Consider the following 13560-nt stretch of genomic DNA (forward strand, 5'->3'; position numbering starts at 1 on the left):
GGGAAATGTGCAGGCCATAGTGGATGGCTTTGCTGCAATGGGATTCCCTAACTGTGGTGGGGCGATAGACGGAACGCATATCCCTATCTTGAGACCAGACCACCTTGGCAGTCAATATGTAAACCGCAAGGGGTACTTTTCAATGGTGCTGCAAGGACTGGTGGATCACAAGGGACGTTTCACCGACATCAATGTGGGATGGCCAGGAAAGGTGTATGACACTCGCATCTTCAGGAACTCTGGTCTGCTTGAACAGCTGCAGGAAGGAACTTACTTCCCAGACCAGATAATTCTACTGGGGATGTCGAAATGCCTATAGTTATCCTTGGGGACCCAGCCTACCTCTTAATGCCATGGCTCATGAAACTATGCATAGGCACCCTGGACAGTAATCAGGAGCTGTTCAACTATAGGCTGAGCAAGTGCATAATGGTGGTAGAATGTGCATTTGGACATTTAAAACCTCGCTAGTGCAATTTACTGACTAGGTTAGACCTCAGCGAAACCAATATTCCCATTGTTATTGCTGCTTGCTGAGTGCTCCACAATATCTGAGAGAGTAAGGGGGAGACATTTATGGTGGACTGAGAAGTTGAGGCAAATCACCTGGCAGCCGATTACACGCAGCCAGACACCAGGGAGATTAGAAGAGCACAGCTGGGCGCTCTGTACATCAGAGAAGCTTTGAAAACCAGTTTCATGGCTGGCCAGGCTACGGTATGACAGTTCTGTTTGTTTCCTCTTGATGAAAACCTGTCCCCTTGGTTGACTCTACTTACCTGTAAGCAACCAACTTCCCCCCTTCGATCACTGGTTTCAGAAGCAATGAAGTCATTATTGTTTCCAAATCATGCATTCTTTATTAATCCATTACATGAATAGGGGGGGAAACTTGCAAGGAAGCCTGGGAGGGGTGGGTGAGGAGGGAAGCACCAGGTGGGGTGGTGGATGAGGAGAGGAGGGAAGGACAAGGCCATACTGCACTTCAAAACTTATTGAATGTTAGCCTTCTGTAGGGTGAATGTGCAGCACAATCCAACCCCCCCTCCCCCAGTTCTCTGGGATGATCACTTCACCCACACACACACCACGTGACTAGTATCAGGGAAGATCCCTGTCAGTCAAACGCGAACAGCTCAGCATGAACGGGCCTCCCCACCACCACATGGCTAACAGCGGGGAGGATTTTTTTTCAGCCAAAGGCAAACAGCTCAGCAGGAATGGGCACCTCTGAATGTCCCCTTAAACAAATATCCTGTATTTCAACCAAGTGACCATGAATGATATCACTCTCCTGAGGCTAACACACAGAGATAAAGAATGAATGTTCCTTGAATGCCACCAAAGCCCAGGCCCATTCGCTACAATGTTTTGTGCTGAAATGATTCCAGACTACTTGTTACTGGCTTGGTGTGGTAAGTTAATCATTAAACACACTTGCTTTTAAACCCTGTATTATATTTACAAAGGTACACTCACCAGTGGTGCCTTCTCCAGCTTCATGGTCCAAGAGCCCGCCTTGGGAGGGTTGGGAGGGTATTGGCTCCAGGGTGATGAACAGTTCCTGGCTCCTGGGGAGAAGGGATTCTCCGCTTGCCTGATGTGCGCTATCCTCAACCTCCTCATCCACAAAATCCTCATCCCTGTTGCATGAGACTCCCCCCTTGCAAGTGTCCTTGGACAGTGGTGGGGTAGTGGTAGGGGCCACCCCTAGAACTGCATGCAGCTCATCATAGAACCGGCATGTATGGGGGACCTGGAGTGACCATTTGCATCCTTTTTTGGTAGGGTTGCCTCAGCTCCTTAACTTTCACCCGGCACTGCTGTGTGTCCCTGTTGTAGCCTCTGTCTATCATGCCCTTGGAGATTTTGGCAAATATATTGGCATTTTGTCTTTTGGAGCAGAGTTCTGCCTGCATGGATTATTCTCCCCATACAGCGATCAGATCTCGTACCTCCCATTTGGCCCATGCTGGAGCTCTTTTGCGATTCTGGGACTCCATGGTCACCTGTGCTGATCAGCTCGCCACGCTGGCCAAAGAGGAAATTAAATTCAAAAGTTCCCAGGGCTTTTCCTGTCTACCTGGCCTGTGCATCTGAGTTGAGAGTGCTGTCCAGAGCGACTACCTTAGTGGAGCAATCTGGGATAGCTCCCGGAGTCCAATACCGTCAAATTGCATCCACAGTACCCCAAATTCAACCCATCAAGGTCAATTTTAGCACTAAACCCCTTGCCAAGGAGTAAAGTAATCGATTTTAAGAGCCCTTTAAGTCGACAAAACAGGCTTGGTCGTGTAGACGGGTGCAGGGTTAAATCTACCTAAAGCTGCTAATTTCGACCTAAACGAGTAGTGTAGACCAGGGCTAAGTTTTAAGTCACTAACTGTTTGGGTACAATGTCTCAATTTAAAAACAAAGTTATTTACAGGGCAGGCAGCTTCAACTTATAAAGAATGTTTGGAAAGTGCAACCTTGCTATGATATGGTATAATACCTACAGCTCTGAACCACTCTCTGGTGAAGGATAAGGTTAGTAGGAGCCAGAACCAACATGTGCATCTTGGTTTGACTGACATAACTGTTAGATTTCCTCAAGTCCATAATGGGACTAAGGTAGCCTCTTTTTAGATGTAGCACTTTTAATACAAACCCTTCTTTCTGTTCTCTTTGGCTACTCATTGTACAGCTCCCATCACCAATAAACGAACGAGTAGTAAGAGATAAGAGAAAATGATGAGTGGAAGACACACGAGATACTATCTCCTGAAGTTAAGCTTACCAAAGTAAGTAAGTCATGCCCACTTAACTATGATTCTGTAAAAAGTGTTATAGCAATATAAATAATGCCATCAAAGATCCCAAGGATTAAGTTCTGCTTGTTCAAAAGTGGCATGGCAAGTATGATAAAAAAGTAACCAGGTTCATAGTTTAAGAGCCACTTGATTTTCAGTCAGCTTTTTGTGGTCAGGATGTTCTGCTTCTGGTATTAACTAAAGTTATTTATTTCCTCTTCAAAGTGAATCTTAAAATATTTAAATTAAACCAAAATCTTCATATTCTGTAGCTTTGTCAGGGATCCAAGATGTCAAGATAGAGATCAGCATCTCACTGATAAAAACATATACTCAATCTTAAAGTTAACAAGCCACATATACAAGTTTAAGAATGATTTTAATATTAATAAAATAATGTAATATAAAGTAGTTGTCTCAGAACAATTCCTCAGCTACTTGTCTTACAATATAGCACAAGGATTACTTTCCAGTACGAAAAAAGTAGCTGATCTGATTTACAAATATTTTTTTCCATCAATATTATATATCCCAAGAAACATTTCCCAGCTCTTTGACGTTTATATTTATGAATTTATATATTTATATTATACATCGCTATTTGGTTTATGGTTACAGAAGTACGTATCTAAGCTGAAAGTTAATTTGTATTTCCAATCAGCTTGGCACTAAACTGTAGGTCAAGTTTTATGCTGCAGCAGGGCCGCCCAGAGGATTCAGGCGGCCTGGGGTCGACGGCGGGTCCCGGGGCGGAAGGACCCCCCGCCGCCAAATTGTTGCCGAAGACCCGGAGCGGAAGAAGCTCCGGGGACCCCGGAGCAAGTGAAGGACTCTGCTCCAGGGGCCCCCAAAAAAACTCTTGTGGGGCCCCTGCAGGGCCCAGGGCAAATTGCCCCACTTTCCCTCCCCCTCACAGGTGGCCCTGTGCTGCAGTACTACAGTATGAGAAACGCTTGACTTGAATAAGCAGAACTGTGGATGAAAAAAATATCTTTCGAACTTTGGTTCTAGGGGGATCTGACATTTTTGGCAGCATCACAAAAAAGATGGCCAAACTTATTCATAGAACAATCTAAGTAGCATCTAAAACTAAAGAAGCCTTATACAGTAGAAATTGTCATGCAATCAATAAGTTTTGAATATGGGAACAGTAACACTAAAGGATGACTCAAACATGCTTGGAAATATACTGTTTGGTAAAGATGCCCAGCTGGGAATAAAGTGTATTGTCTGGATTAATCAATTTGGCAGGGAAGAGCAATGCTGCTATTTAAGTATCAATATAAAATATTCACTAAGCTAGCTGATAATTTAGAAAACTGTATTGATGAAAGCAATATTGGAGGCAGTTGACCAATGCAGACTTTGAAGTCCTATATGTTTAGCCTTTCACACTGTCTTCACATATGAAAAATTTAACCTATTTTAATTCTCTATTAGTAGTAACATGCCAGCTTTGCCTGCCAAGGTTTACCTTGGTACGTATTTGGAACAGTCTCAGGTATGCTCATTCAAGAATCAGACAGAAGGAACTCCTTGCAAGTGTCACTCTTCTCTGGGGGCTATCAGGTTTTACTGGGTAAGAATTGCCTATTTGAAAAGAAAATTCAGAAAACTGTGAGCCAATATTTCTGTATGTATAGACCGTGACACAAGTAGTTTTAAACCACATTTTCTCTGGCTATCAACAATTAGATGCCCTGCCGCCCTTGACCTCAAATATGAAAGTAGGTTTAGGACAGTGGTTTTCAATCTGTGGTCCGTGAACCTGTGGGAGGCCACAGACTATGTCTCAGATTTCCAAAGGAGGCCATACCTCCATTCAAAAAATTTTTTAGGAGTCTGCAAATGAAAAAAGGTTGAAAATCACTGGTTTGGGGCAATAAAAACCTATACTCATTTAGTCATTTATGGATCAAGACTGAAATGAGAGACATAGCGTTACAACTGGAAGGCGGTTGTTAGTTCTTGCTGTACATCATCCATGCAATTCTTACTATTTTTACTAATTTTACTAATTCTACTCTAAGGCAGCACATCTACCTTTGATTTTATACTTGCTTAACACAGTATTTTAACATTCCGGAACTGAATTTTGGATTATTTTAGAAAGAAAAGCCCCGGGGGAGAAACTAATCTTTTACACGGATGAACTCTTGAGAGTCAAATAAAACCAAAACTTGTCAATATTTCCTTTGGTGAAAATCATGGACACAGTTTTCATGTACAAGACCAAGAAAAGCAGGTTGATGTGAGCTAAAGTCACCGATTTACTGCTTTCAAACATAATCAGAGATACACTCCCCTTCTTTGCCATCACTTACTTGCTAAGTTCTAAGGAACCCCAAATGGCAGTGGCTCAAGAATTTAAAAATAGAATAGCAGCACTAAAGTAGTATGCAAGGGTGAGAAGGGGTTGTAGGGATTAAGTACTTAGAGCCACTTCAAGTTAATTATAAACTTTAAATCAATTTAAGGTTTAAAAAGAAATTTATGACTCCGTGGATTTGGTATTTATACAAGTGATGTGAATGCAAACTTACCAGCACAGCTTTGACAATACATCTCAGTCCTTATGTGCAATATACTCTGCAGTTCTATATCTGAAAGGCAGGTCTCCTAGTCCATAAGTTTTTATTCTCATTTCCCACAAAAAGATGATCTAGCCCATGGTCTGAGGTTATTTTTAAGAAGCAACCCTGAGCCACTGTTCAAGTGCCCATAATAATAATTTAGGGATTTTATATATATATATCTTATGAATTCTGTTTGATATCAGACTGTTTGTGCAAGGTGGTGAAGTCCATTTTGAATGTGGGGCTTGCCGCCTTCTGCTGTTTTACCTCCATTCTGGACTGAAATTCAAGTATGACAATGGAATGAACCTGAAGAACTTCCATTTGAATTTGATCACCTTGGAACAATAGGAAGGTTGTAGCCTTTGGGAAGCAAATTTCTCTAACTTTTCTGTAGGGTGATAGGTTTTGGGACCTGGAATTTTCTCTCAGAGGCAGAACATTGGAACCAGACATTTGTGTTAGGATTTATAAACTCAAGAAATTCATAGGGTGGGTGAGAGGAACAAAAGAGGCATACGGTTCTGACATAAAAACACTTCCCTAACTGTGGAATCAGCCAAAAGCAAAGCACGCTGACCTGTAGAAGACAGCTTTTTTGAATCATGGAGTCTATAAGCCACAAAAGGATCCTGGACACTGAAAAGGACTTGGACTTAAGCCCAGAGAAAGCTCCCAAAGGATGAGGAAACTGAGGCAGGGAAATGAATGTAAGATTTTATTATTTGTCTCACTCTAATGTAATTGTACTTAAACCATTGCAAAACCCGTGTTTTACGTACTATACCTATTACACATCACCGAAGAGGTGAACTGTAAACCCAGAGCACCCATCAGGTTGGAACTCTGATAGAACATATGGTGAATCAGCACTGGTCTGGGGGCAGCTGGGCAATGTGGTCCCATTTCTGTGAAAGGGTAACAGTCTATGCCCAAGAAGTGCACCGGGAGACCAAGGAAAAAGACAGGGATGCAGCCTACTCAGTTCGAAGGAAGGTTAAGAGCTCAACAAGGCCCAGTGTGGAGGGACACAAATAGCCTGGTCAGTGTCCAGGCAGGGGCAGCTCTACCAGGGTTGAGATACGCACAAGGCAATTTTTTTTGGGGGGGGGGGTGTTTGTTTTTAAAAAAAAGGGCATCAGAACAACACAAGCTAAAAATTAATTGAACTGCTGAAAGTACAACAGGATTGTACATCAATGGCCACGTGCTATTGCTGGCTAAGACTCATGCTGTGTAATAAGTTTACCTTTGATTTTAGTCACCTCAGTTTTCTAAAGAGTTGATTACCTGCAACTAACACAAAAACTTGGATCCACTTTGGTTTAAGTGCTGAACACATTTAGGAACCTAACTTCAGGCACTCACATTTTGGAGGGTTTACATTTCCAGTTTGGTGCACAGAGTTTTCAACGGAAGTTTCAGGGAATTAATGCCGGGGGGGGGGGTGAGGGGGCAGGGGAAATCAGGGCACAAGTGCATAAAGACTTACTCAACAAGTTTATCAGTGGGTAAAAACTACTGGAATAATTTCCCAACTAAGACTTTCAAAAATCTTAGATACAAAGGTTATTGGCAAGAAATTGAATGGGCTAAATTAGCCACTAGGGGGAACCAGAGCAACTGTAGCAATCATCATACTTCAAATTTAATTAAGTAGTTTAGAAGTCTTAACTGGGAACACAAACATCCATTAGAATTAACCTGCACGTTATCTGCATATTTATTCCCAAGTACAATGTGCAAGTTGCAATAAGCCATTTATTGTTACAGAAAGCTTACATGTTTTGTATTCTACAAACAAAATTAACAGAAAAAAAGTAATTACATTAAGAGCAGTAAAACTTTTAGTACATAGTCAGTTTTTACACACACAATATTACAAAAAGATTTCCTTTTTTTTTTTAGAATTTTACATTTAGAAAACTAAGCACTTTGTCATACAATGCAACATTTATCAGCACCTTTGAAAGGAGTAAAGCAAGGTTTTACTTTAACTGTTGGTACATTTATAAGATTCTTTCTAACATTTCAAAAGCACCCCAGGTTCATATGACTTTTAAAGACGGTGTTAAGTCTTTAAAGTATACAGGGTGCACTGAAAATCAGAAATTGCTACACATTGGGGGAAAATGTAGCTATGAAAGGTGCCCATTTAAAAATTAAAACAACCTTTAGGAATTTAACAACGTTGGTATTTATTGTTCTCTCTGCATCTTCCCTTCCATCAGTGTAGTGTTACAATATTTTATTCACTAGAGAAATATGCAGTCCTACTCAGTTTACATCTGTATTTATTATATAGCTTCACAGGACGTCCATAGTCAACTCTAGTCATTCTGAACTGAGCTACACTTTTGGAAACCCAAAGCAATTAATGGTTAGGCTTAACTAAAATTCAGGATGGGACAACATTTTGAGTCAAGTTACCAAAGAGAATTTATTTTTGTGGCACTTCTGAGGTTAACCAAATAGAGATGGTGAGAGCCCTGCATAATACAAGCCATAATATTAATAATTGTTCATGAAACAGAAGGCAGATACACAGGTTTCTTAAAATGCAAAGTATATGTACATTAAAAACAGTACACTACGTATTCATGGCTTCACAACAGAATGTTTAAGGCAAGACTAAGTTTCCAGATTTGCTCTGGAAAAACTGAGTTTTATTGCTGAGGACATTGTGTTTCAGGAGTTGGTTTAGAAGACACATATAATGTAGTGTATGTTTTCTTTCGTGTTTTCTTCTCAGGCTTAATTGTTTTTTCACTCAGGTCTTCATTTTCCACAGTTTCAAGTCTGGATCCAGCTGTTAACCTACAGGCAAAGCATCCATTCTAAATACATATTTAATTAAAGAAGAAAATCAAGGCTGAGGGTCTCATTTTAACTTAGATCAAGCACCAAAATGGAATACCAATTGCCCTATCCACAAGAGAAAGTGAGGTCAGCTAGTATTTTTACTACAAGATTTGAAAATATAAAAACATCAAAACTGTTTTGAATTCACATAGCAATGTTCCCCATCTTTACTTTTGGTTTCCAATTTGTTTGATCTACTGAACCAGTTTGAAATTGATGATTGAAGATGGTAACTGGTTTTTATCAGCATGGAAACAATATCATGCCATGCGTGGAACCAAAAAAAAAAAAAAATGAACACAAGTCACACACAAAAGCACAAGTTCCAGGAGAAAGCTACCTATCAGTTCCTGATTAACACATTACATACGACTATAAAGTGGCAAAGTTATAATTCAACTTTTGTATTGTAACAGACAAAAATATAGGGCCAAACGCTGTACAATTTCCACCCAGTCTCTCTGCTACAGTAGCCTCTGTCCTGATGGTCATGAACACCTTTAAAGCTCAATCAGTTTTTATTGACTTATTTGGGCTCAAAGTTTATCGTAATTTGCCAAAGCTATGTTTTTATCCGTCTGTTGTCTAAATGGGGCGGGGGCGGTGGGGCAGGATGTTGGCTGCCACACTGTAAGGTGTAAGACCTCCATTAAGACACAGGTACAACTTCAAGCTACAACTACACAAGTTTTCAAACTGCATAATGTTAACTAATTAAGCTAACGACTATAATTGATTTTTACAAGCTTGTCAACTTTCAGTAAATCAGACATGTCATATTGAGTCATACTGCTTGTAATCTATTTCCAACACATATAAGGAATTATTCAGTTATTCTCCAATCGGTTTTGCCCATCATATGGCACTGGCCCTTCATTTACTGCTGCTATACAGCCATTTTCAATGCAAATGGTTTTCCTATTATTTATCCATGTAAACAAGTGCTGCAGTTGTCAGATCACTTGCCATGGAAAGGGAGGAACAGCATAAGATCCACACATTTGGGTAAGGAAATCTAATTCTGGGGACTTGAAAAGCTTTATTGGAACATGAACCTGACTTCTAGAGTCCTCACCCGACCCCATCTATTTCCAAAACATCCCACTACTTAGTTTTTACACCAAATATAATGGCATAAAATTCTCACCAGTTGTGGTATGCTGCACATAAGTCCCTGAAAACACTCATTTCTCACCTTCAATAAGCCTCAAAACTGCAGGCCAAGAGCTAGGCTCCCTGTGTAATCTTTACAAGTTAACAAAAGGAGAGATTTCTTACCTTACAACAATTTGAATTTTTAGATAGTTTTTGTCCCCCCATAGGATGGCATGTGCCCATACGCTCTTGAAAGAAAAATGCAAAGTAGTGCTTGCAGGCCACACCTGCGCAGAACACTTTGTGAACCAAAGGAATAATAGGCAGGTGCGAGCCCACCACCACTCGGTTTCTTCACTGCAACAAAGCCAGAGACTCCACAGCAGAGGGGAAGGAGGGGGTGGAGCTCCCACAGGGACAAGTTACTGTAAGGTAAGTAACCTATCCTCCTTTGAGTACATATCTCTGTGGGCACTCCCCCATAGGAGACTACCAAGCAGTAATTCAAAGAGGTAGTACTGGGAAGGTAAGTCAAGAACTGCATCACCAAAGGTAGGGTAATCTCTGGAAGCAGGTAAGGTGGCATCAGGCTTCGCAAAGGTCTGAAGAGAAGATCAAGTTGCAGCCTTGCAGATTTCTGCTCTGGGAACATCTTTTAGTAGACATGGACTGAGCTCTACTGGGGGACTGTGCCCCAGTTATTTCTTAACAGGTCAAAATACAACCCAAAACTCACTTCGACAACTACTGCAGAGAAATATATTGGCCCTTCATTCTTTCTGCAAATGAGAAGGTTACTCACGATGTACAGTAACTGAGGTTTTCTGAGATGGTTGTCCCTGCAGGTGCTCCACTTTAGGTGTCTTCATGCCCTGCACATGTAATTGGAGATTTGTGGTAGCAGCACCAGGTTGGGCATGTGCCACTGCCATCTTGTGCTGCTCTGAGTGGTTACATAGTGGGCCACAGTCAACCGTCCCTCTGTTCCTTCTCTACCCTGGAGTTTCATGCAGTTTCTCTAAAGGAGAGGGGAGGAGGGAGGGCTTGTGGAGTACCCACAGGAACAACTCTCTCGAAGAACCTCAGTTACAGCACAAGGTGAGTAACCTTTTCTTCTTCGAGGAATGTCCCTGTGTGTGCTCCACTTTAGGTGACTGTTGAGCAGTGCAAATGTTAACAATAGGGACACTGAGGAAGGCTACTGATGTCCAAAGTACTCTGGTAGAGTTCATTGGGACTGGTAGATGAGAGTTTTGATAACAGAGGTGGATACATCCTGATATCCACTTAGATAGTCTCTATTTTGCGACAGATCAATAGGAGAAGCTATTATAGCAACAAGTAGAGATTTTCTAAATGGTGTTGTTCTTTCAGTGTAGAAAGCTAGAGCTCGATGAACGAACAGCATGTGAGAGTGATGCCTCCCTTCCGTCTGCATGTGGTTTGGGAAAAGTCACAGATAAGTAGATAGGCTGAGTCAGACGAAGGGGGGAGGCGATTTTGGGTAGGAATTTGGGGTGTGGTCTTAAGGCAACTTTGTCTTTAAAGAAAGTTGTGTATGGGGTGTGTGCCAGTAATGCCCCTAGTTCTCCCAGCCTTCTGGTGGATGTAATGGCAATAAGTAAGGCCACCTTCATGGATAAGTGGAGGAGTGAGTATGTGGCGAGTAGCTCAAATGGTTTTACCATAAGCCCATGTAGGACAAGTTTGAGGTCCCACATGGGCAAAGGGTTCCTTATTGTGGGGTAGGCATTCTCAATGCCCTTAAGAAAGCATTTAATCATCAGGTGGGCAAATATAGTGGCTCAATCCACTTAGTCATGGAAAGAGGTAATAGCTGCCAAGTGTACCCTGATGAAACTTGTGGAGAGCCCCAGTTTTTTTAATTATAGTATGTAGTCCAGGACCATTGGTAGAGGGGAAGATGTTGGTAAGATCTGTTTATCTTGACATCAAATACTGAATCATTTCCACTTTTGGATATAGGTCTTCTTTGTACGCTCTGACTGTTCACCAATATATTTTTTTACTTCATCTGAACAGGCTTCCTCAACCACAGTCATGGAGTAACCAGGCTGTGAGGTAGAGTGGCAGACGTGTCCTGCATATTGTGATAGAAGGTGAGGTACTAGGGGAAGGGTTCGAGGCAGGCTCACCGCCATCTGAAGGAGATATGGAAACTATATTTGTCTGGGCCATGTAGGAGCTATCAAAATGACTCTGGATTTGTCCTTGGTCTTGTGAATGACTCGGTTTAGGAGTGGGGTCAGAGGGAATGTATACATCAGTGGCACATCTCCCTAGGTGATTCTTTCCTCATCAAATGGGCAGTGTCCCAATCCCACTCTGGAGCAATATTGCAGGCACTTGGTATTCTGTGCTGTTGTAAAGAGGTCTACGGTGGGAAATCCTCATAGTTTGAATACGGCATGTAGAATTCCGGGATCCATCTCCCATTCGTGAGTTTGTGAGAACTCTGCTTAGGGCATCTGCTGTTGTGTTCTGAAATCCCAGAAGGTAGGATGCTGATATGTTGATTTGGTTGTTGATGCACCAATTCCAAAGTTGTATTGCCTCTGTGCATAGGGAGTATGATCGTGCTCCCCCCTTGGCGGTTTATGTAAAACATGCATGGTATATTGTCCATGAGGGTCCCGATGGCTGAGTTTTTAATTAGAGGTAGAAAGTGATTGCATGCATTTCAGATTGGACTCCTGTACAGACGTTCTTTGGTTGTATTCACCATTTTAGGGAGTCTTTTACCTTGTATGGCGTCTATTTAGAGAGTGCCATGAGAGCTAGAACTTTGGAAAAAAACCCTGGAGCGGTGGACAGGCCGAAGGGTAGTACATTGTATTGGAAATGTTTCCCTAGGGTGAACCTCAGGAATCTTGTGTGATGGGTGGATGGTAATATGAGTTCTGCAGGTCGAGAGACAATCTCCCTTCTCTAATGCTGGAATTATTGTAGATAGTGATACTATTTTGAAACATTGTGTTCTTGCGAATTTGTTGAGTTTCTGTAGATCCGGGATGGGTCTCCACCTGCCAGTCTTTTTCTGTGTTAAAAAACAATGCGAACCACCCCCTCCTGCCCTGGTGTTGCAATGCAGGTTCCTTGGCACAGATTTGTAAGAGATGATTTATTTCCCGTTGCAGCAGGTGCTCGTGAGATGAGTCTCTGAAGAGGGAGGGGAGGGGAAAATGGATAGGTGGAATAGAGGTAAAGGGGATGGAGTAACCCTTTTGGATAAATTCTAAAACCCATCTCTGTTGTGATGGTGTTCCAGACTTGGTAAAATCATGACAAGCTATCTCCGAAATGACAGGAGACTATTTCTGTTTCCGGAGTTAGAGAGCATGGTGGTCTTGTGCCCTTGATCACACCTTGAAAATTGTTGTCTGGAGTGGATTGCTGAGATGTCGAGGGTTGATCTTGGTTTTGCCAACATCTTTGTTTATGCTTGTGGGGTTGCGAGTACAGTGTTAAGCAGAATCATTGTGTACAACATCTGTCCTGTTTCGTTTTATTTGCAGGTGTATAGATGCCCAGAAATTTTAAGGTTGCCCTTGAGGGTGAGAAGGGACTCATCCGTTTTGGTCGCAAACAACTTTTGGCCTTCAAAGGGCAGATCCTTCACTGTCGATTGGAATTCCCTGGGAAAGCCAGAGATGTAACCAAGATGCACAGCGCATGAACACACATGTTGCTATGGATTCTGCAGCCATGTCTGCCGAGTCCAGTGAGGCCTGTAGTGCTGCCCTGGCAATGAGGTGGCCTTCTGTAATGTTGACTTTGAACTATTCTTTCCTCTCATCTGGCAAATGGTCAATACGTTCAGATATCTTTGAAAAGACAGTGTGAGTGTACCTGGGTAGTAAAGATGCACAGTTTGCTGTGCGGAACTGTAGTGTGCCAGACAAATATGCTTTGCGACTGAAGAGGTCTAGCCTCTTTCAGTCTTTGTTGTAAGAAGTTGTTCTGGCTTGGTGCTGATTCCCCCCTTTCATTAACAGCCTCCACTACCAGGGAATTTGGTGTGGGGTGTGTAAAAAGGAATTCAGTGCCTTTGGATGGAATGTAGTATTTCTTATCAGATCTTTTGCAAGAAGGTGGCACTATTGTGGGCATCTACCAGATGGTTTTGGCAGGCTCCATTATAGCGTCATTGATTGGCAAATGCAATCTTGGAAGAGGTGGATATCTGAAGTATATCTAACAGATTGTACTGTGAC

General features: G+C 42.0%; 1 protein-coding gene across 1 annotated transcript in view; it reads right to left on the reverse strand.

The window, feature by feature from the left end:
• Positions 1 to 7070: 7070 nt before the first annotated feature.
• The window catches only part of SPDL1 (spindle apparatus coiled-coil protein 1), a 56859-nt gene continuing 50369 nt past the window's right edge, over positions 7071 to 13560 (reverse strand). The window contains exon 12 of the mRNA XM_045028596.1: positions 7071 to 8185. Within this exon, the coding sequence (XP_044884531.1) occupies positions 8035 to 8185 (151 nt within the window). The 3' untranslated portion in view covers positions 7071 to 8034. The remainder of the gene's footprint in view (positions 8186 to 13560) is intronic.

The sequence above is a fragment of the Mauremys mutica genome, chromosome 8, assembly GCF_020497125.1.
Source record: "Mauremys mutica isolate MM-2020 ecotype Southern chromosome 8, ASM2049712v1, whole genome shotgun sequence".
NCBI classification, from domain to species: Eukaryota; Metazoa; Chordata; order Testudines; family Geoemydidae; genus Mauremys; species Mauremys mutica.